Source organism: Arachis duranensis, chromosome 5 (genome assembly GCF_000817695.3).
Source record: "Arachis duranensis cultivar V14167 chromosome 5, aradu.V14167.gnm2.J7QH, whole genome shotgun sequence".
Taxonomy (NCBI): domain Eukaryota; kingdom Viridiplantae; phylum Streptophyta; class Magnoliopsida; order Fabales; family Fabaceae; genus Arachis; species Arachis duranensis.
Window position 1 is genome coordinate 8,392,625 of NC_029776.3, and position 22,671 is coordinate 8,415,295.

Consider the following 22,671-nt stretch of genomic DNA (forward strand, 5'->3'; position numbering starts at 1 on the left):
ACCTGTGTCAAAGGCAACACCTAAAAAAAAAGCAGCAAAATCAGCATTTATAACACCTAATCATCTATAAATTACATGTGATAAAGCTCCACATAGGGTATAATCATGTCTACAGTTAACGAAGACAGTGGATTCTCTTCTGTGAGAAAAAAATTGAATGGTGTCCAATATTTAATTTCACCATTTATTGCTCTCTTTTCTCTATTTAATTTTGGTCTTACTTATAGAATTAAAGATGAGAGATCACACTTTATTCTCTCAAGTGTTCAAAAAAATAAAGATGATCCATTTCTAAAATGGAGTTACCAAGTTAAAAAGGCAAAAGTTGACCATGAAACTTCTATTATTAAATAATTATAATATACAACCTTTGTCAAAGACAACACAAAAAAAAGCAGCAAAATCAGCATTTATAACACCTCATCGTCTATAAATTACATGTGATAAAGCTCTACATAGGGTATAATCATGTCTATATTTAACCAAGATAGTAAATTTTTTTAATGAAAAAAAATTTGGATGGTGTCTAATATTTAATTTTACTATTTATTACTCTTTCTCTCCTATTTAATCTTGGTCCTACTTATAAAATTAAAAGTTAGAGATCACACTTTATTCTTTCAAGTATTAAAAAAAAATGGAGATGATCCATTTCCAAAAATGCAACCAAGACTCCGGGAGTATAAGCCAACGCAAAATCATCGCATAAATGCTTGATTTAGGATAAAATATTATTTTAACTTTTGATGAAGTTTTATTTTTGTCGTTAATGTTTGGACCACCTAAATGCATAAATAAAAACTTTGCAAACGTCCGTTTGAAAAGTTGTGAAGTAATTTTTTTAAATTTTTTATTTATGAAAAATAGTAGTATCAATGTTTAACAATTTTTAAAATTAAATTACATTTTTTTAAGAAGTTATTTAAGAATTTATAAAGAAGTTACAAAAAATAACTTCTTTGATAATACTATTAATTTTTATTATATTTCTATAAAATAAACACTTTTAGAATTAAAAATCCAAATACAAAATAACTTATTTATAAATTATTTTTAATATAATCATTTATTATTTAAACTATTTTTTAAAAAAAAAATTTAATTAAACTGTTTACCCAAATTAAACCTCATTGTTGCACATATATTCGGCCAAATAACAACATTCCTTTAGGATGATTATTGATTACGTAAATAATAAAGAAAAAAAAAAGTTACAATACTTATTATTTTGAATTCACTCTTAATTTACAGGTGGACTAGAAGGGTCAAAGAATAGAGTTTCATATTTTGACAAGATTCAAGATAGTACAAACTAAAATAGTGTGTCAGCAACGAACTCCATGAAGCCAATTTAAGCTGATGTCTACTTTAGCTGTCTCTATCTTCAAATTGGGAGTTGAGGGGACATTTTCCCATAATTGAGCCCTCTCCTCATCACATAACACAAATATTTGATGTTTTGCATTCTCAAAGTTCATGACTGAGTATGGCACCTCACTTAGCCCTGAACAACCCTTCATGTAGAGTTTCTCAAGATTCTGCAGATCCCCAATGTCCTCTGGCAATTTGGATAGACTTACACAGTCAGATATGTCGAGACAGCGCAGGTTACACAGTCGTCCAATCCCATCTGGCATCTCTTCCAAATCGGTGCATGAACTTAGCCTTAGCACTTCCAAATTCTTCAGCTTTGCTGTGTCTTTAGGAAGTGCTGAAAGCTTGTGACAGTTGGTGATGCTAAGCTTCTTTAGTGGGGTAATGTTGCATACCCCCTCTGGCAATTTCTCCAGATCTTTGCAATAGTCAATGCTCAACTCCACTAGATTTGGCATGGATTCTGAGATTGGAATAGAACTGTTCCCAAAAGCCTGGCTTGTGTTGCACATATGAAGCGATAGTTTTTGCAGACTCTTCAGTATGCATAAAGAAGGAACTGAAACTTTCTCCAATCTGATTCTTCTCAAGTTAGACAAAGCACTCAGTATCTCAAAATCTCTTAGTCCAGAAAGATGGAAACCGTAATTTGTGACTATTAGAACTTTAAGTCTGTTCATTTTCTCCATGAACTGTGGCAGGCTGTACTGGCTAGATCGAATGTTTAAGACTATAACCTCGGTTTCATCAGCTGTCATGTCGCACCAATCCGAAGCAAAATTCTCATCTGCCCAAGCATCATATATGGCATCAAGAACACAAGATTATGCAGGATAAAGTAATTTAGATTTTAGAAGAGAGGAATTCACAAACCAGTTGATATAGACAATACTCTGGCAGCAACCTTTAGCTGCTTTTGTTCTATCAATCTTCCAGGTAAGAATGACAGTGCCAAAAGGCGGCTGAATATTCCTTGCTGGTTTTGCCTTACCCACCATTCAGGATGATCATCTCCATTTAGCTCAATTATTAGTTTCTTTCTCTGTTCAATTTGTTCCTGCTCACTCTGATGGATTGCCAGCTTTCTGAGGAGATCATGTAGCAAGACAAAGTGGTTATTGTAGTACATGTCTGTGTCCTTTGCAACTTTCCTGATCAATTACCATAGTTTAGTCCAGCTATATTATGGAATCAATCTTTACTTGTCAATAAATCAAGCATTTTTAGATAACCAGCTAGGAAAAAGATAAAGGATGATGTGTACTTTGTTACTATGAGCTTAATCAAGTTCCTGGTGGTTAAATCATGGATGATGGTCATTGCTTTCCTTCCATTGTCATCAAATTGATGCAGTTCTGCCCACATATCAATCAGGATTGCAACAGGGATTCTTTGGTCTTCAGGAAATAGGCCTAGATCCATGAAGCACTCCTTCTCACTAACTGAGAACTTATCTTCCAACATATCTAAACTTTGTTGGAGCCGCGAAAGCAAATCTGTATTACCCGACTCCAAAATTGACTGCTTTTCTAACCATTCTTTCATATCTTGCCACACCTCAAAAGGCTGCTGACACAGTGATCCACCAATCACTTCAAGTGCCAATGGTGAACCCTTGCAACCTTTCACTATCTGAATTTCAGTGCAACAAAGCAAAAAATCAGTGAACAAGATTACACAAAGAGCTTGAAAGAGTTACATGGAATACAATACACACATTCAAAGTAGAAAGAAGATAAAGCACCTCATTGACAAGATTATCATCTGGCATGTAGGAGCATTTACTATTAAGTTGAGCCGAGTGACGGAAAAGGGACACTGCATCATCATGATCAAGGGGTTCCAACGGCCATGGGGTGCCAAATCTTTGAAAAGCAACCCTTGAAGTCACCAAAATCTTATAATCTGGTATCTGAAATCTGAACTTGTCAACAAGTGCCTCTGAGCTCTGCCAAACATCATCCAGGACTAATAGTATTGGGCTTCTCCCAACAAGCCTCAACAAAATTCCCAATTTGTTGATGGCGTCTTCATCACTCTGAAACTCGGGCACCTTACATCCGCAGTGCTCAAATAGTGTCCTTACAATGTTCTTCAAGTTTGGTGTTTCTGAGAAGGTCACAAAGAAGATATTCCCCCCGAACTTGCCTAGCCAAACCAAGTTAAATTTCAATAATCAAGGAGCATCTAGAAGTATTCCAGAATGTAACGGTATATAACTGAAAGCACCTACCTCAATTCTCAAGGCCACTGTAAACCTAATGTATCTGTTAATGCATATGCATAGATAATTGGATACTGTATGGTAATATGAATAAAAAAGGAGAAAGGAATTCTTTTCATATTGAAAAACATCAAAATTTTTACGATGCTTTCCCAATTGAGATACTGTAACTAATAAGAATGGACCACATTCCCAAAATAGCTCAAGTATTGAACTTGGTTAGTGATTGTATTAGACCATGACATACTTCTCTCCCTACTAAGTTTAACCAAAAGGAGAAATGGAAATCTACCTTTAACATGTGGGTCCCAGCAGAGCTTTTTAGCAAGAGTGCTCTTTCCAGAACCTCCCAGACCAGTCAAAACAAGAACACTGACATCATCCTTGAGAAGCTCAACCCTCAACCTGCTCAAATGCTCATCCATCCCCATACACTTGGGTTCTTCAGGAGCACCACTCAAACCCTGTATCTGGCTCCCACTGAACTTGGCAAAATCTTGTTTTGCAAGAATGTTCAAAATCTCGTCAACCTTCAAAAGAACCTCCATCAAGTTCCTAGCATTCTGAACCTGAACATCAAAGGACAAGTGCCTTTGAAGTGACTGGTCCTCGGACTTGAGCTTCCCCTGGTAGTAAGGGAATGAAAGAAACTTCCGGCGACTTAACTTTCTGGAGCACTTTCGTGCAAGTTCTTGTCCTTGACGTACGCGACTCTGAAGCCTCTGGATCTCTTGTCTTGGTCGATCTAACTTGTCGTTGTATTCCATCATCTCATCAACCAGTGGTGCTATGGCGTTCAAGGTTTGTATGTTGGTTTCAAGTGTTGGCTTGAACTCTCGACCTTTGTTTATGGTTTCAATTGCTGCTCGAAGAAGCTCTCCCATAACCGCTCCAACGGCACCTCCACTGAACAGATCTGCCATACTCTACTGATCTGATTGTCAGGTCAACCAAGAGATTGATGGTGGTCAACGGCTTCACTAAAACAGAAGTTATTGTCTCAGCAAAACAAATGAAGTTGCCAATAGGATCATAGGAAGGATGGTAGCAACTAGCAATGTGTGTTACTTACAAGTAGGGGTGTTCATAAAAAAACCAAAATGTGGTTAACCGATTAAAAAATCATAACCACATTGTGGTTAACCAGTTTAATAAAACAATTTTAAAAATCATATCCATATTTTTTAGAATTGGTTAACCAAAATCAAATTTATAAAAATCGGTTTTTAACCGATTAACCAAAACCAAAACCAAATTAAAATCAAAATCTAATTTCAAAACCAAATTACATACTCTTTCTCTCTCTCTCCTCTCTCTCTCTCTCCCTTCCTCTTTCTTTCTCTCTCCCTCCCTTCTTTATCATCTCTCTCTCTCTTTCTCTCTCTCCTCTCTCTCTTTTTCTCTCTCTCCTCCTATCTCTCTTTTTCCCTTCTCTCCCTCTCTCTCTCTCTTTCTCTCTCTCTCCTCCTCTCTTTTTCTCCTCCCCCTCCTCTCTCTCTCTCCTCTCTCTATTCTCTCTCCCCTTCTCTCTTCTTTTCCCCCTCTTTCTCTCCCCTCTCCCTTTCTTCCTCTCTTTCTCTCTCTCTCTCCCCTCTCTCCTTATCTCTCTCTCTCTCTCTCTCTCTCCTCTTCCCCTCTTTCTCCACCTCATCTTTCTTTCTCTCTCCCTTGTCTCTCTATCCTTCTCTCCCTCTCTCGCTTTCCCTCTTTCTCTCTCTCCTTCTCTCCCTCTCTCTCTGTCTCTCTCTCCTTCTCTTCGCTCTCTCACTTTCTCCACTTTTTCTTATCTCCTTCTTTCCATCTCTCTCCTTTTCTCTCCCCCTCCTCTTCTCTCTTCCTTCTCTCTCTCTTTCTCCGCTTCCCCGCTTTCTCCCCTCCCCTCTCTTTCTCTTCCTCTCTCTCCCCCTCCTCCTCTCTCCTCTCATATCCTTTTCTCTCTCTCTCTCTCTCCCATATCTCTCTCCTTTCTCCTCTCTTTTTCCTTCTCTCTCTCTCTCTCCTTTTCCTCCTATCTCTTTCTCTATCTCTTTTTTCTCTTTTCTCTCTCTCTCACTCCTCTCTCTTTCCTTTTCTTCTTTTCTCTCTCTCCTCTTTCTTTTCTTACTCTCTCTTTTCTCTTTCTCTCTCAACCTTCTCTCAATCTCTATCTCTCTTCTATCTCTTTTCTCATATTCTCTCTAAAGTGAGAGAGAAGAAAGAGAGAAGGAGAAGACAGAGGAAGAGAAAGAAAAAAAAGGAGAGAGATAAAAAGAGGACAAAGAGGGAGAAAGAGAGAGGGAAGAGAGAGAGAAGGAGAGAGACAGAAAAAGAGAGGAGGGGAGAGAGAAGGAGAGAGAAGGAGAGAGGGAGGGGGAGAAAGCGGGGAAGCGGAGAAAGAGAGAGAGAAGGAAGAGAGAAGAGGAGGGGGAGAGAAAAGTAGAGAGATGGAAAGAAGGAGATAAGAAAAAGTTACTCGTATCATTTAGAAAGAAAATTATTTATATTAGAAAAAATTATTTATAGAAAATGCTGAAAAGAGATAACAAAGAAAAAGAAACAAAAGCAATGGAAGGGATTTCATTAGTTACAAATGTTACTCGTATTATTTAGAAAGAAAAAAATTATATTAAAAAATTTAATTTAAAAAAGGTTTAAAAATTTGGATTTTTCTATGTAAAAATATTAATTTTTGTGTAAAAATCTATTTTTACATGTAAAAACCAATTTTTGTATAAAAACCAATTTTTTAGTATAAAAACTGATTTTTTTTATGTAAAAACCGGTTTTTAGTGTAAAACCGTTTTTTTAATGTAAAAACCGATTTTTTTATATAAAAACCGATTATTTTTTAAAAACCGATTTTTAATTAGTTAACCGGTTAAAAACCGGTTTTGAATTTTACTAATCGATTAATAACGATTTCATCATGTAAAACCAATTTGATTAATTAACCAATACTATATTTTTGGTTAACCAAAAAACTAGTTTGGTTTTTAGATTAACCAAACCATGAACACCCCTACTTACAAGTTACCGTAAAATAAAATAACATTTTATCAACTACCAAAGTCTTGGTCATTCCCTTATATATTCTTTTGAGAAATTCTTGACCATGAGTATTTTTTAGAAAATATTAAAAATGCTCATGCGCTAAATTTTTTTTTTATAGAAGTTTATATATATAACGGAAACACCAATGATTATAGAAATATAAACAATTCTCCCCAACATATTATTTGTTCCTTTTGCTGAAAATTACAATTATATTTTTGAAGTTTTAACTACAAAATATTATTATCAAGACATGAGAAACATACTTTAGATGCAACAACATCAATTTAGAAATATCTATAAAAACATGTAATTTTTAAATACGTATTATTTTCTTTGAAAATAATCCACAAATAATTTCATACACCTAAATAAATAATAAATATATAAGAAAAGTTCATTCTTGTAATCAAGTCTGATTTAAAAGCCTAAATCTAGTTTATTTCTTTTTTCACCGAATTAGTGTTTTTGTTTGTTTGGATTTGGATTCATGCCGTGTTGGAATCTGTTAAAGGCAAAAAGCGGGAATTGAACCCGACGTGAATCGAACACGCAACCTTCTGATCTGGAGTCAGACGCGCTACCATTGCGCCACGGATCCACAGATGTCATCAAGTTGAAGTGAAATATATTTAGACTATATTTATTACCAAGAAGTAATAATCTTATACATATCTCGAATCGTATTACATAACAGTGCATCTACTACAAGGGAAATTACTGTGTTTTCTTCTCCTTATTATCCTTGCCGTTCATTACTTTGGTTTTGATCTTCTGAATAGCCTTCTCATCGATAACTTGATAAGACTTGTTGCATCTCTCTCTCAACCAATTCACTAATCTCTGGACTTTATCCTCGTACTTCACATATGCTACTGGAACTGTCATGCTCACTATTGTACCTACAAACCGAAAATACAAAATATTCAAGAACATAATTAACAGAGGGAATCCAAATATCCATACAGGAATATGTAGCAGGTAAATTAAAACTAATAAGCAAATATGTATCATGTATATGTACCTATATAAAGGAAAGTTAGGAGGTCCATGAAGGTTCCAACATAAGAGAGCAACAACAGTCCAACCTCGACTCCCACAAAGACATGCCACTCTTTCTCAGCCCCCACCCAGAACAACAACCTTATTGCTTCTTCAATCCAAACTCGAATAGTGTGGGCCATTCCCATAGCCGTTTCTTCTGTCAGTTCAAACCTCGTCAAGCGTGGTGGTTCCCTGAATTCCAACAATTGCTCCATTATAGCTTATAATTAATCTAATTAATCCTTCACAATATATATAAACATAAGAATAATAAATACAAGCAAGAACATATATATATATATCTTACTTGCCGAAAAGTTTAGTGAGATTGGCATAGAGGAATATGCAAGCAAGAAGGAATATGGCAAGCCACGATATGAGAGTGATGAATTTAAATTGATATAGTTGCATAGAGACCCATGTTGCGGTTGCCAATATGAGAAGGGTTGCATTCAGTTTCTTTCTTCTCCATAAGACCACGTCCTTCACAACGTTGTTGCCATTAACGTGATCTGCAGTACAAGAAGTCAAGAACAAGATTGGTGCAGTATAATGAAATGAAATAGTCATTACCTGATGAGGAATGGGAGGGAGTTGTTGTCAAAACTTGAGATTCCGCTTCAGGTTCTGGTTCTGAAGGCATAACTGGTTCTGGTTGTGCAGACATGATGGAGAATGAAGGTGAGAGGTAGAGTAACTGTATGATATATGTATGGTTCCTGGTGCAGATTGAAGTGCAAAAGGGCGGTGTTGTGTTACATAGAAGGTGATATGTGTCTTTATTAGTGTGAGAGCATACACGTGTAGCAGTGCATGGAAACGTGGAATCTTTGGAACCTTTTAGCACCGCATTGACTAGTCTAGTGTCATCTAATGTATTGACTTTGATTCTAGAAGGCGCTTCCTATGGTAACAATTCATTTATTCAACGAAATCAGTTAACATATTTTAATATGCATTTTATATAAATAGTGTGATTAATAACTAAGAATTTTTGCACATTGGAGGAGAGTCCCAAAACGAAATACTCTGTTCCAATGTGGCTCTGGTGATCTTCTTTTAATCACGAATTTAATTTCCTTATTTCTGCTATACCAAAGTCTCCAGAAAGTGATTATGAATATTTCTTTCCAATCTATCATCTGAAGTGTGCTTGCATCCCAATCCATCATCTATTTCCTCTTGTTGAGGAGGTGGCATTGCTATTATCTTTTCTCAAGTAAGGCCGAAAAGTGTTGCAGTCTTTGTAAAAGAGAAACTGATAAACAAGACTATCTTCCATGAAAAAGAAAAAAAAAAAACCAAGATTATGTTTGTTTTGGGTCTTTATTTGTTGTTTTTAAATTTTGTGATACATATTTTAACCTCTTATTTTTTTTTTGGAGATACATAAATTTTTAATCAAACTTTAATACTTATAAATTTCTAGTTATTGAGAAAAGAGACATAAGTCTTTTATTGACTAAAAGAAAAGTTTGTGTATCTCAGTACTTATAGGTTGTATTTGTTTTAGGACAACATAAAATATTAAGAATAAGATATAAAAAATAAAAATATAAAATTTTGTAGTTTTATATTTTATTTTGTGATAAACTAAAATAAATTATAAAAATTTAATTTTTTTATTTAAAAAATTTAAGACAAAAAATATAATTATAAAAAATTAATAAAAAATAGATACTTAGATTTTTTTTTTAATTGACTAATAAAAAAGTTATGTATTTCAATAAAAAAATTAACGTGTCTCAATTTTTAATAATTAGATATTAATAAATATTTAATTTTAATTAAAAATATTATTCATGCAAAGGATAGTTAAAGACTTTTTTTTCGGTGTTTTAGAAAATATTCGAAAGTCAATATCTTTTAGTAATATTAGTTAATATTTTTTATATGATTAAAATTTAAAATTTAAAATTTAAAATTAATTATATATTAATTAAAAATAATAAATTTTATTGGTAATATAAGATTTTTCTTTAACAAATAACATGTCGCTAGGGGTGAGCACGGGTAACGGGTATCTAATTATTCGTCCAAATTCAAACCAAACCAATTAAATTGGTTCTGAAATCAACGAGTAATCGGGTCTAACTCGAATCAAACCGATGACCTTTGTTATTGATCGGTTCGAATATCGGTTCTAGGGGTACGAAACCCGAACCAATCTATGAACCCGATTATATATTAATTAAATAAAAAATAAATAAAAAATATGGCTTTTAGTGAGTTTTGCAACTCGTAACCCTAACACTTTGAAAATTAGACAAATATTTTTATTGCCCTTTTGTATTTAGCTTCTAATGTTTGAATTTTAATGTGTTTTTATTTTAGCTTCTTTGAAAGATTATTCACTAGACTTTTGTATTTACTTTCTAATATTTCTATCGCACTTTTATATTTTCATTAGACAAAGATTATTCACTATTAATATTTTGGATTTTAATGAGTTTAGTTTTTAATGTATTTGGTGTTTAACATGTTTGAATTATTTCTATTGATGATACACGTTTATTGTACTTGTTGAATTTTTAAGATAAAAATTTGGTTTTTTTTTTTATGAATTTCAAAGTCATCAGCTATCCAATTACCCGAACCGAACCAATCCATTCTTATCGGTTTGGTTTGGTTCGGATATATATAAAAAAAATACAAATCCGAACCAAACCGAACCAATTATATTTTGATCGGTTCGGTTCTAATTTTACCTTGAATCCGAACTAAACCGATCCGTGCTCACCCCTACAAGCCACTTCTAAACTAGGGGTTTGCATGGCCCGGTCCAATTCAAAGATCTGGCCCGGTTTCGAATTTTTTAGGGGCTAATTTGGTGTGATTTTAACGGATTTTGGGTAGGATAATTAAGGGTCTAAAAAATAGACCCGGTTATTATTTCGGGTCGAGTCCGAACCATAGTTTGCATTATCCGAATTCGGTCCGATGGCCCGATCATCATACACAATTAATATTTTGTGTAAGTGATGGATGGTGGCTATTCTTATGTGAAATTTAATTATTATAAACTTTAATATTTTGTGTTATTAGTCATTATAAGATTATAAGTTAATGTTTTATGTTTAAAATGCATAATATTGTATTATTTGTATTGATTTAAATATTTGGCATTATTAGACAATATTAGTATTGATTGTGGTTATACTTTAATTTTAGAAAAGAGCTAGTTCTTGTTATATTTTTCTAAGTGAATTTTACCATGTCAAATAATAGTTGAAGTTTTAAAAATTTAAATATTTTCATATGCTAACTTACAAGAAGGTATTAAGATAATATAATATTAATGACCCGTTTTTTATCCGACTTTTATTCGGTATAATCGTGGTCTAAAAATATATAAATTTTATTAAATTTAGAGTCGAGTTCAAGTCTAACAAATAAGTCTGTATATATTTCGAGTTAGATTTGAATCAAATTAAATCCGAATTTACCCGGCCATGAACACCTTGATCTAAACACAGAGGATTGGCTTTAAAATTATAAATTTCATCGACCTCACTCAAGTAGGGTCCATATTTGATGGAATCAACGCAATTGGTAAGGGCCAAGGGGCACCGAAATCCGTTGTTTATCTTCCCATATAGCACATGCATCACATATTCACATCTACTGATCTACCTCCTCTCAATCTATGCGATCTTTAACTTTTATTAACAAAATTTCGCATAAAAATATAGGGTGTTGCGCATGTGTCGTATGACAAAAATCAACGTTTGAATATTTACAACTTTGATTAAAGAATAGTGCGTTGGATTACACCTGTTACTATCACTATTGCTAATAGTTGACTTCTCCCCTAATTTGTTTGGTTAATTATTTACAACCTGTTAGTAATATTGTAATAACAAAAATCTCTTCTAGTGCAGGTTGAATTTGTATTTGAGGTTTGTGTTAACTACTTGGTCGTCCAACAAACACTCGCTAATCATGAATGTAGTTTTGAAAAATTATACAAGCATAGGTCCTTCTCACTTAATTTATACTCAATTTACCATTGAATAATGATGGTTAACTTATGCTCAATGTGATTCTGAAGTTTTGTTGAGAATGAATTCGATTATCATTAAATAAAATGGTATACAAATACAAATGTCTTTCCGTCAAATCACCTTCTCACATGCTACTAAAAGTCAAAATAATGTTCTGTCGGTGCTCCTTTCACAACTACTTTCTCTTTAGTTTTTACTTTTTAGAAGAAAATACATTAATTTTTTAAAATTTTACATCATTAGTAAGGAATCAAAGGTACAAGAAAATAATATGAAAATAACTTATTATTATTATTATTATTATTCAGTACAATAGGTATGAACTCGTTGAGAAATTTTTACATGGGCATAGTTGTATGCTTACTTAACTTGCGTTATTAAGCATCTTAAAATTTTCACATTTTAATGTAATTTGTCTAACAACTATTTAACACGCAAGAAGTTCAAAACAAGAATTTGACGGCGACTACTTACATGAAGACAATTTTAATCATTACGATGTGAAATTCTTCTATAAAACATTAAGCATATCTGTCTGTCTAATATTACAAGGCTACAGTTCCCCAACGACAAGAAGTGCAAAACCATGGAAACATGAGAAAAATGCAAGAAAATTTGAAGTAGCAGTTTTAATGTTTTACTTTAACATGAACAGTGTCTTAATAATTGATTATTGGTTGATGGATTATTTTTAAAATGCCTTTCCAAAATATGTCTAGACAGGGTAAGTACAAATTAAAAAGATTCTTCTTTAATAATGATACATGATAATATGATAGGAAATACTTGTACCATATCCATCATGGAGAGACATAGTGTAAAGGAGGCAGAAGCATAGTATTCCTTTAGCTGTAAGCAAATATAGTAATAACCAACACGCGTTAACGCGTTACCCGCGCCGAATACGAGATAAATCAATTTCAAAATAAAATCTTAAATAAATGACATACATTATGCTATAATAATTATTATCCATTACAAAGGTCCAATATAGCTACATTTTCTTCATATATTAATCCTCCAATTCTAACAAGTCGGTGTCAGTGTCACTCTTCTAACAGAACCATCCCCAGATCTAACACGTAAAATGGGAAGAAGCACAAGCATGTTACACTCGCTGTGTCTCGTTGTTGCTTTGTTGTGTGTGTGTGCAGTGGAAGCAGAAGATGCATACAAGTTCTACACATGGACGGTTACTTATGGCACTCTTTCTCCACTTGCTACTCCACAACAGGTTGGTGTGTTTCATTGGATCTCAGATCTATTTTTATTTTCGAATTCTCTTTCTGACACACATTGTTTTGTGCTTACTTTCTTCAAGGTTATCCTCATCAATGGCCAGTTTCCTGGTCCAAGGCTTGACCTGGTAACCAACGACAATGTAGTTCTCAACCTCATCAACAAGCTTGACGAGCCATTTTTGATTACTTGGTAGGGAATATGGATCTCACTTTCTCATCAACGATGTTTGTTTGTTTGTTTGTTTGGATTCTAACATTGTGGTCACAAACATATATAGGAATGGCATTAAGCAAAGGAAGAACTCATGGCAAGATGGAGTGTTGGGAACAAACTGTGCCATTCCTCCAAACTCAAACTACACATACAAGTTTCAAACCAAGGATCAGATTGGCACCTTTTCCTACTTTCCATCAACTGCATTTCACAAAGCTGCTGGAGGATTTGGAGGACTCAATGTCTATCACAGATCTGTCATCCCAATCCCTTATCCAAACCCTGCTGGTGATTTCACTTTGCTCATTGGTGATTGGTTCAAGACCAACCACAAGGTAATTAACCAACCAGGATTATTACACTTTGCTCCATTCTTGATGAATCATGAAGAAATTGAATGTTGCTCTTCTTGGTTGCAGACATTAAGGCAGACTTTGGATTCTGGAAAATCTCTTGGACTTCCGGATGGCCTTCTCATCAATGGCCAAACACGCCCTACGTTTACCGGCAACCAGGGTAAGTGTATGATAATGTAGGATATATTATATATATACTTGTATAGTTCAACTATGGACAATTCTTCAAACTTTTTCAAGATCTCTTTTTGCCAACAATATTTGGGGTTTTGATTTTCAGGACAAACCTATATGTTCAGGATCTCAAATGTGGGGTTGTCAACCTCGATCAACTTCAGAATTCAGGGTCATAAACTGAAACTAGTTGAGTGTGAGGGATCACACACACTACAGAACTTTTATGACTCACTTGATGTGCATGTTGGCCAATCAGTTTCTCTGTTGGTAACGTTGAACCAACCCCCAAAGGATTATTACATTGTTGCCTCAACAAGATTCACCACAAAAGATCTCACAACAACTGCTGTGCTTCACTATGCAAACTCAGGTTCCCCTGCATCTGGACCCTTGCCTCCTGCTCCCCCTGCTAATAAATATGACTGGTCCATGCAACAAGCTACAAGCTACAGGTTAGTATGAATACATAGACACTGGAAAATTAAATATAGACCTATTTGAAATATGACAAACTATGAGGTTATGTGCTTGCTAATGATTTTGATCTGTTCGAAATGAATTACTGATGCAGATGGAATCTGTCAGCAAATGCTGCTAGGCCTAACCCACAAGGATCATTCCACTATGGAAAGATAACTCCTACAAAGAGGTTTTTGTTTGCCGGTACAGCACCCTTGATCAATGGAAAGCTCCGGTATGCTGTTAACTCGGTCTCCTATGTGAACTCGGATACCCCTCTGAAGCTTGCTGATCACTTCAACATCCCCGGAGTTTTCGACACGAGTTCCCTCCAAAGCAATCCCTCGAATGGCGCAGCACGCATTGCTACCTCGGTGGTCCCAACTGCTCTCCATGATTTCATTGAGGTTGTTTTCCAGAACAATGAAAATGCCATGCAGTCTTGGCATCTTGATGGCTATGATTTTTGGGTTGTTGGGTATGTGCTTCCGCTATTATCTATCTTTATTTAGAAAGTTAGAATTATATATTGGATAGTTCTATTGATGCTCATTGCTTCAATTACAGTTATGGTTTCGGCCAGTGGTCACCCAACAGTAGAAATACATATAATCTTGTGGACGCTCTGACCAGACACACTGCCCAGGTTTGTGTCCGAATACTTAAGAAATTAGTTGAAGCGACAATTATTCTGAAACAGAAAGAGTAATTAATTGGATTGATCAAAATGAATGTAGGTGTATCCAAACTCTTGGACTGCAATATTGGTGTCCTTGGATAACCAAGGTATGTGGAATATGAGGTCCTCAATATGGGAGAGGCAATATCTTGGGCAACAATTCTATCTGAGGGTGTGGAATGCACAGCAAAGCCTTGCCAATGAATATAACATTCCCAATAATGCCCTCCTTTGTGGCAAAGCCGTGGGACGCCACCCCTAGAATCAGTTATCACCTATCACCTTCAATTTCTAGTCATGAGAGCATGACTACATTATATATTCTTTTTAGAGAAGAAAGTCGCAGAGGGAGAAGTTCATTTCTCTGTTTTCAGGCTCTGTTACTTCTAATGTGTCAAATTTTTCATTGCTTATTTATAATTTGACAATCAATTCATCCGGTGTTGTTTACTGTTATAATTTGAGAGAGATGTACTTACTGCACAATGTGGCTAGTTGAGAAAGCAAAAAACTAGTCCTGCGTCCAGGAATATATAAGAATGTACTATCAAATCAACTTGCTGAAGGTTGTTCAAGATTTAATTATAGGTATTACATTTGAGCTTTAGATGTGTTATATACAAAGAAAAGGTTTTATCGGACTGCCTCTTAAGTTATATATTTTACCTAACTCAAACAATTAGAGTACCTATAGTAGGAGAACATAGGTAGTTAAGCTAACCCTCTATAATGCATGGATATCAATACGAATGCTGACACGAGATATTCTGATATATGAATTTTAAATTCTTATAAGATATGGGAACACAATATATATATTGTTCATATCCTGTTCCAAAACTTAAAGGTGATTCCACCATTGCTCCATCTTGGATGATCTTCTCCGGATCCATCTGAGACAAATCAACATCAGGAGCAAGAAACTTGGCCTGTTGCAAAGCTTGCTCAAACCCTTCTATAAATGAATCAAGAATCTCCGCTCTCTTCTGTTTTTCCATCTCCTTCAACTTCGATATCACCTCAACAACTTGAGCACTCATGTTGGGAAGGTTGGCCTCTTTCTTCTTCAGATCTTCCACCTCTTTGGCATAATTTTTGTTCATCACCTTCAACTCCTTCTCAGTTTCTGATAACTTAGTCTCTAGTTCGACAACTTTACTATTCTTTAACTCCAGTTCTTCTTTCAAAGTCGGGTCTTGCTTAAGCTCGGCAAACCTCCGATGTTTCTTTTCTTAGCTCCGCCCTAAACTGGCAAGCCGAAAACCAATCACCTTTAACAAAAAGTAAAAACAAATCAAAGCTATCTTTAGATCTGCATTTATCTATAAAAAAATAGCACAACAAATAAAAATACCTACATATGTTGATCTATGGCGACGTCACCAACCTCGTTCGCCAACGTCACATCCATCGAGGTTTGGCACACCTCATCGGCAATAGCCATATAGGGAAAATCCTTTCCCCACAATAACGAGCCATCACTTTGATCGGCAACGTCATGCAATCTCTGTTGATTTTTGAAAAAACTTTGAATTTCTTCAATAGGAACTTCACCTTATCATCCTTGGAATATTCAGACAGATCGACAACATTTGTTTTCCTCTTCTTTAGAATAACCTTCTTTCTTGCTGGCTTAGGCTCATTAATCTCGCCAACACCAACAACCTTTTCTACTTTTGAAGTAGATCCCTCCTCAAGATTTTTGCTCTTAACCCGAGCTCTCAGAGTAGACGCCGACACCTCGGGATACTTTCCTCCTAAAACAAAACACCAACATTAACAACATAAACATCACACTAAACCATAGCCAAGTATTTTAAAAGCTCACCTAAATAATCTATCACTGCCTGCCTATTCTCGTCCCATTGTAGCAGATCAAACACAGAAATTAACTCTTTCCGATCAACACCCTCAACTAAATACTCAATTATACATTCACCCCTTGCACTTATGGTTTCAGACCCCAAAATATTCTGAGGCTCTGAGCACCACCAAAGGAAAAACTTTTCCCCCAAATGCTCATCTACATAAAAAGGGAAATCTCCCTTTGCATTACTAACCTTTACATACATTTTCTTGAAATTTTTAAAGGACGACTTATACAATTTGAATATAGCAAAACGCGGCGAACTATTCAAGTTCACCCAACCACCTTTCCAAACACCTTTAACTTGAAATAGGGAGAAAAACAATTCTACTGAAAGAGTCTCCTCCAAAAACTCCATCAGAACCTCAAAAGCACGAAGAAACGCCCAGCCATTGGGGTGAAGTTGAGTTGATGCACAATCTAACTACCTAAGCACCTGACATTGAAAATTTGAAAAAGGAGTTTCACCCTCAACTCTTCCAACACATAACTGTACATGTAAAAATACTTAAAACCTTCACCCCTGTGAAACACCCGGTCACCATCAGAACATGGAAGTAACTTCAACCGAACCCCAGAATTCCTCCTGACAATACTACTTTTATCTATCTCCTTTACAGTTTTTTGGTCTAAAAATAGTGAGGAACACTTACTAACATCATCATTTACCTAGTCATTGGACCAATCAATTTTATCTTTCTTCTCTTTTTTGAAACCCATTATCAAAAAGAAAATGAAGAAGAAGAACAGAAGTTACAGAAACTACAGAAAAATAATGCGTACCTCTTTTGCTCATTTTTTTCAAACAGCTTCTGATAACAAGTATATCTTGGGCAACTCCACAAAACCTTTTGGATTCAAAAAAAAAAAACTTTTAACTTCCCACTATAGTTTTGAGTTTCACTAAAAAACAATCACATCAGTCACGTCAAACGACATTGGAACACGCCCATTCATTAATGGGCATTTAAACTTCTTCTCTCTCTTACTAAAATTTATTTAATATATGTTTTTAATAAAGCATTTTGAACTTGGGGACTCCAAGCCTAAGACCATCTCCAGTAGGGAACTCATCTCAATCCCTATTTATGGCCCACTTGTCATAAAAAGTGACTCCACATCAGATTTTGCGTCATAACCAATAAATAGGAACTCAATAAATCTCTCTCTTCTCCATTAGAAGGAACTAACTTTAATCCCTATTGTGGTCCCACCTAATTAATTAATTAAGTAATTAAAATTAATATAATAATAATTATTTTTTAATAATATTATTTAAATTTATAAATTCAAAATAATTCAATATTATAAAATATTAAAATAAATAACTTAAATTTGATTAGTATTTTAAATTTTATAAATAAAAATAAATAATTCAACTAAAAATTATTTTATAATATGTAAAAATTAAATTTATTTTTTATGTAAAATAAATTTAATTAATTATGATTTAATATAACAATATAAATAATATTTGATATTGATTTAACATAATTATTTATATTAATTATAATTTAATATAACTAATTATTAAATAATTAATTAAATAGATATATAAGTATTTAATATATATTTAATATATTTTTTATTTTTTTATTAACTTACCACATGGCATGATTTTATTGGTTGTTGCAAGTCCCTGCTTAGAGGGACTCTCAACCTTGATCCCCGTGAAGAGCCCTCTTTTCTTTTTCACTCCAATGGTAATTGAGTCCCCATATGTCAGAAAAGGAACTCTATTTCTTAGCATTGGAGTTGCTCTAAGCCAAATTGCCGAGTTATGCACTCGCCTAATGGTCGACTTATGCTTCATTAAAAAGCTCAACCTGCTTCATTAAAATTTATTCTCAAGCTAAGCTCGGGGGCTATGATACGGTTATTACAAATCCGACTTCATAACTCGATATTATGCACCATAATTCGACAATTTTCGTTACAACTCGGCCGTTATGCGTTACAAGATTCAGCAAGTTAACATCCTGGAATAAACACGTCCGACCAGACGTTATCATTCATTAAAAACCTAATAACTGCTCTTCAATTCAGATGATCAATAATAACGTAACCAACCAATTATACTCCACCTATAAAGGTATGGCATCTTCTCCTTAACGAACACATTGAATTTTCAATACTAATTTAAGCATTGGAGTGCCTTTGCAGGTACACTCCCCTCCCCCCTTTCCTTAGACAGAAAGCTTGGACTTCTCCAAAGTTCACAGATCGACATTAAAGGAACAACTCGGCGTCGATTCGTAGAAGCCGAGCTACCCTCAAGGTATTCATACAAGAACAATTAATACTAAATCCATCCATTTTTTAAATAAAGCTCAGAAAATAATTGTTATATGTAGCGCAAATCCTCGAAGCCCACCCAACAACTAGTCCACCAAAAACTATGATACTGTATTGTATTAAGACGAGAGCATATAAGCGAATAGCGGAGGAGGGAGAGGAAATTGGGCATATTATATGCATGTCAAAGAGTTGGGCCACGAACGCCATGGTTACCAAATTCAATAGGCCTTTCTACTGATTGGATAATAGGTTTTACCACTTTGTTTAATATTTTTTTAAGACTTTGCCCACTTCTAATATAAAAAGCTAACTCCCTTTGGTCTAAAATTAGAGGGAAATGCTCAGAGGTTAGGAGCTAATATTTTTATTTCAAAAAATAGAAAATTAATTATTACTATTATTAACTTAAAAATAAAAATATAAAAAATAGTATTTGTATTTTAAAATTTCTCATAATTCTTGCACAATAAATTTTTTTTCTAAAACAGGTTAATAAGTAGACCAAAATAAATTACTCATGGGCAAGAGATACATCTTATTACACAAGAATTCTTTGACTCTTTAGTTTTAGATTTTGATATTTTATTATAAATTTTTTATTTTGTTTGTAGAATTCGAATTCTTTAGGATTTCTTATTTTATCTTATTGAATCGTATTTCTATGTTATCGAATTCTCCTAAACCTTAGAACAAAAATGGAAGTATACTTTTTTTTGTGTAGTACTAATAGGAAAAATACAGAACATGGTACAGTAATATCAAACTTGTAGCAATATGTTATCAAACGTCACTTTTTTTGTGGTAAAATACATAGTTGATGTTTTCTTCATATTCAGATAGACAAATAAACCACACAATAAGTCCAGTGCTTGTGAATCGCGGCACATAATGACATCAAGGCGACACAATAAGTGCAACATGAAGTAATTAATAACTTATAATAAATTAATAATGTACGAGGACCAAACTAAAGAAATTGATTGAGAAAAAAGTGTCTTTTAGCTAATAATAAGCTCAAATACGAAAACTTATTTTACATGTTTTCAGATGACTAGGCTATTTAGACTTATTTTCCGTTCTTAATTACTAATTAGTAGTATCAAATTAAAGTAGACAATGAATAGACAACATTGAGTTACATGCGCGAACGAATAAAAAAAAAAGAAAAAGAAGAAGAAGAAGGAGTCAGAGATAGGTCTGTGTAAGGCTGTGTCATATATATAGACCAAGTGCAGGTGGGAATCCTCGCAAACACCATCAAGATTCTAATGCTGTTTGAGGAAACTGTTGCCAAAGGCTGCTTTTGCATTAGATTCATCAGTTTCTCGTAACAAAACAAAAATCTCTCTTAAGTCTTAACATATATATTATTTACATTATTACATATGCTACCCACCACATCTTCACTTCTTAACTAATATTACTTACTTACATGACAACGAAATTAAATTATCCCTAAAGTTATTGAGCTTACCAAGATGATATATTCTTCTACACCAGCTTTAACTTATTATCCAATTTTTTTAATCATAGGTTAACTGCATTCCAATGCCTACTATCTACTATTATACATATACAGTATTTTAATCTCTCTTTAGTACTGTTAACTTATTTAGATTTCGTATCTTGGCGTTAATTTTAAAGCTAAAGTAAAGGCTGATGAAGAGATTGAAAAAAGTTGAAAAGGCAGAAAAGCAAAGGCACAGAGATAATTTAACTATTTAATTAAGTGAAGAGATTTATATGAAAACTAATTGATTAATTAATATGTAACAGAGACTTGATAAAATCTACCATTCATTCCAAACTTTTGATCGGGAACTAATTAAACTAAATACACCATTATGATAAACCAAATATATATAGTGAAAATTAAACAGATCAAAGAAACATGCAAGAGTGAGAAATAATAATGCTACAGGTCCATAACTCATATTCATATACCACCCAAACAAGCAAAATAAACCACCAAAAAGGAAAACATACACTCCAAAAATAAAGATTAACATCTACAAAATACAAACAAAGGAGAACTAGCTATCTAATGAGGTAAAAAAAAAAATCTTTTTTGAAAGAAGGAAAAACATACAGTTGCAGTTAATTAGGGTATGCACCATTGGTTGCAGCAGGAAGATCAGAAAGCCAGGGAAGGGTTGGATTATTCCAGCAGCCCAATTCAGCGGTGGAAACCGAAGATGACTCCAAAATGGTGGATAAAGAAGAAGAAGAAGAAGAAGCAGCCATGTTTGGCATGAAGATTGGCGATGAATTATTGTGAGTGGCATAGTTATTAGGTGTTGACCTGAGTTTGTGATAAAGTTGTTGAATTCCATTGCTACTGGTTTGGTGTTGTTCAGAAAGTAGAAAGGAAGTAGCAGCTGCTGCAGGTTGATGATCTTGATTGTTATTATTATTGCTTCTCCACAAAGAGCTGCACAGATCCAATTGAGGAATGTGTCCAACTCCAACTCCATCATAGCCTAGGGTTGTTCTTGGAATATTATTATTCATCATCAATGGCTCTACTGCAGTACTACTCACCATGTTGTAGTTCCGTTCTTCCTTCACTGAAACACCGTTCATGAGCATAGAGTTAGGGTTAGGGTTAGGGTTTTGGCTCTGGCCAGCTCGGAGTAACGCCAATAGATGACTATTCTGTGGAGATCCCCATAGGATTGGTCCTGCTGGAAGATCGTGGTGGTCGATTCCAAGTGGCGATGATGATGATCTTCTGAGCTCTGATGCCACCATAGCTTTCATCTTCGGGGTGGTGCTTGCAGCCTTTGCCGCTGAGGAGTTGGAGACACCGATGTTCTTGTTTTTCCGGCAGCCACCGCCGATGGGGACGTTCCTGAGAGCACCACCTTTGGTCCAGTACCTTCGGCATGTCTTGCAGAAATGGCGAGGCTGAGTGAGGTTGTAGTTGTTGTAGTAACAGAACTTTGTGTTGGATGAATCGCATCGCGGACACCTCAGATTCTCCGAACTAGTTGATGAGGTGGCGGCCACAACCGTAGAAGTAGGTGTAGAAGAAGAAGAAGAAGAAGGTGGTGGTGTTGGTGGTAAGAGAAGTCCTCCTCCTCCTCCTCCTCCACCTCCATTATTACTAATAAGATTGTTGTTGTTAATGGAGTATTTCTTGTCAGGAGGTGCTACAAAGCCAGCACCAGCGAAGAGCTCTTGAATCATATTATTAGTTTCTGCGGATCTGCAACAAATCCAAAACGGCGAAAAGCAAAAGCTTGTGCGGGTGAGTCTTTTTGCGGTGTGGTAGTGGAGAGAAAAGCAAAGATAAAGAGTAAAGAGAAAAATTAAAGTGGGTTTTGCTTTGCTATTTCATATACACCTTTCGGAATTCAATTTGGTTCGGGTTGGGTTGTTTCGTTGTTTTTTGCTGACAAATAAACGACACCTTCACTTGTCGGTCATGGCCTTGTTCCTTCTTGCACAAAACAATATATAGAATGGGGCTGCCACCCATATATATTATAATAATCATTTTCATTTTAGTTTTAATTTCCAAGAATCTTACTCAATAACAGCTCTCTTGTAAAAAAGTAAAAAAATTATGATAGAAATTCATATATAGTTGTATTTATTTAAAATTATTAATTAAAAATTATTAAATAATTTAATATATATTGCACTCACTTTCATTTATCCACTCTCTTTTCTCTTTCTCTCACTCCTAACTTTTCACAAAA

The 22,671-nt window shown here is 34.5% G+C and overlaps 4 protein-coding genes, 1 long non-coding RNA gene and 1 other non-coding gene across 6 annotated transcripts; 1 reads left to right on the top strand and 5 right to left on the bottom strand.

The window, feature by feature from the left end:
- Nucleotides 1–1,154: 1,154 nt before the first annotated feature.
- On the bottom strand, nucleotides 1,155–4,668 carry LOC107487769 (probable disease resistance protein At5g66900). The gene is made up of 5 exons (XM_016108463.3): nucleotides 3,891–4,668; nucleotides 3,119–3,522; nucleotides 2,639–3,006; nucleotides 2,248–2,525; nucleotides 1,155–2,161 (listed from the first exon to the last, which is right to left on the bottom strand). Exons 1-5 carry the CDS (start codon nucleotides 4,519–4,521, stop codon nucleotides 1,326–1,328), a joined length of 2,517 nt encoding a protein of 838 aa, XP_015963949.1. The 5' UTR covers nucleotides 4,522–4,668; the 3' UTR covers nucleotides 1,155–1,325.
- Nucleotides 4,669–7,157: 2,489 nt separating this feature from the next.
- On the bottom strand, nucleotides 7,158–7,229 carry TRNAW-CCA (transfer RNA tryptophan (anticodon CCA)). Its single transcript has one exon. It is a non-coding gene; the product is annotated as a tRNA-Trp (tRNA).
- A 15-nt stretch (nucleotides 7,230–7,244) lies between these two features.
- On the bottom strand, nucleotides 7,245–8,430 carry LOC107487754 (reticulon-like protein B13). The gene is made up of 4 exons (XM_016108450.3): nucleotides 8,246–8,430; nucleotides 7,980–8,184; nucleotides 7,653–7,864; nucleotides 7,245–7,530 (listed from the first exon to the last, which is right to left on the bottom strand). Exons 1-4 carry the CDS (start codon nucleotides 8,337–8,339, stop codon nucleotides 7,346–7,348), a joined length of 696 nt encoding a protein of 231 aa, XP_015963936.1. The 5' UTR covers nucleotides 8,340–8,430; the 3' UTR covers nucleotides 7,245–7,345.
- Nucleotides 8,431–12,633: 4,203 nt separating this feature from the next.
- On the top strand, nucleotides 12,634–15,409 carry LOC107487768 (L-ascorbate oxidase homolog). The gene is made up of 8 exons (XM_016108462.3): nucleotides 12,634–12,910; nucleotides 12,998–13,107; nucleotides 13,196–13,466; nucleotides 13,551–13,647; nucleotides 13,768–14,116; nucleotides 14,236–14,601; nucleotides 14,691–14,769; nucleotides 14,861–15,409. Exons 1-8 carry the CDS (start codon nucleotides 12,764–12,766, stop codon nucleotides 15,062–15,064), a joined length of 1,623 nt encoding a protein of 540 aa, XP_015963948.1. The 5' UTR covers nucleotides 12,634–12,763; the 3' UTR covers nucleotides 15,065–15,409.
- A 164-nt stretch (nucleotides 15,410–15,573) lies between these two features.
- LOC127747734 (uncharacterized) lies at nucleotides 15,574–17,254 on the bottom strand. The gene is made up of 2 exons (XR_008009549.1): nucleotides 16,161–17,254; nucleotides 15,574–16,073 (listed from the first exon to the last, which is right to left on the bottom strand). It is a non-coding gene; the product is annotated as an uncharacterized LOC127747734 (long non-coding RNA).
- Nucleotides 17,255–20,867: 3,613 nt separating this feature from the next.
- LOC107487764 (dof zinc finger protein DOF3.2-like) lies at nucleotides 20,868–22,403 on the bottom strand. Its single transcript, XM_016108457.3, has one exon. It carries the CDS (start codon nucleotides 22,154–22,156, stop codon nucleotides 21,065–21,067), a length of 1,092 nt encoding a protein of 363 aa, XP_015963943.1. The 5' UTR covers nucleotides 22,157–22,403; the 3' UTR covers nucleotides 20,868–21,064.
- Nucleotides 22,404–22,671: the final 268 nt, after the last annotated feature.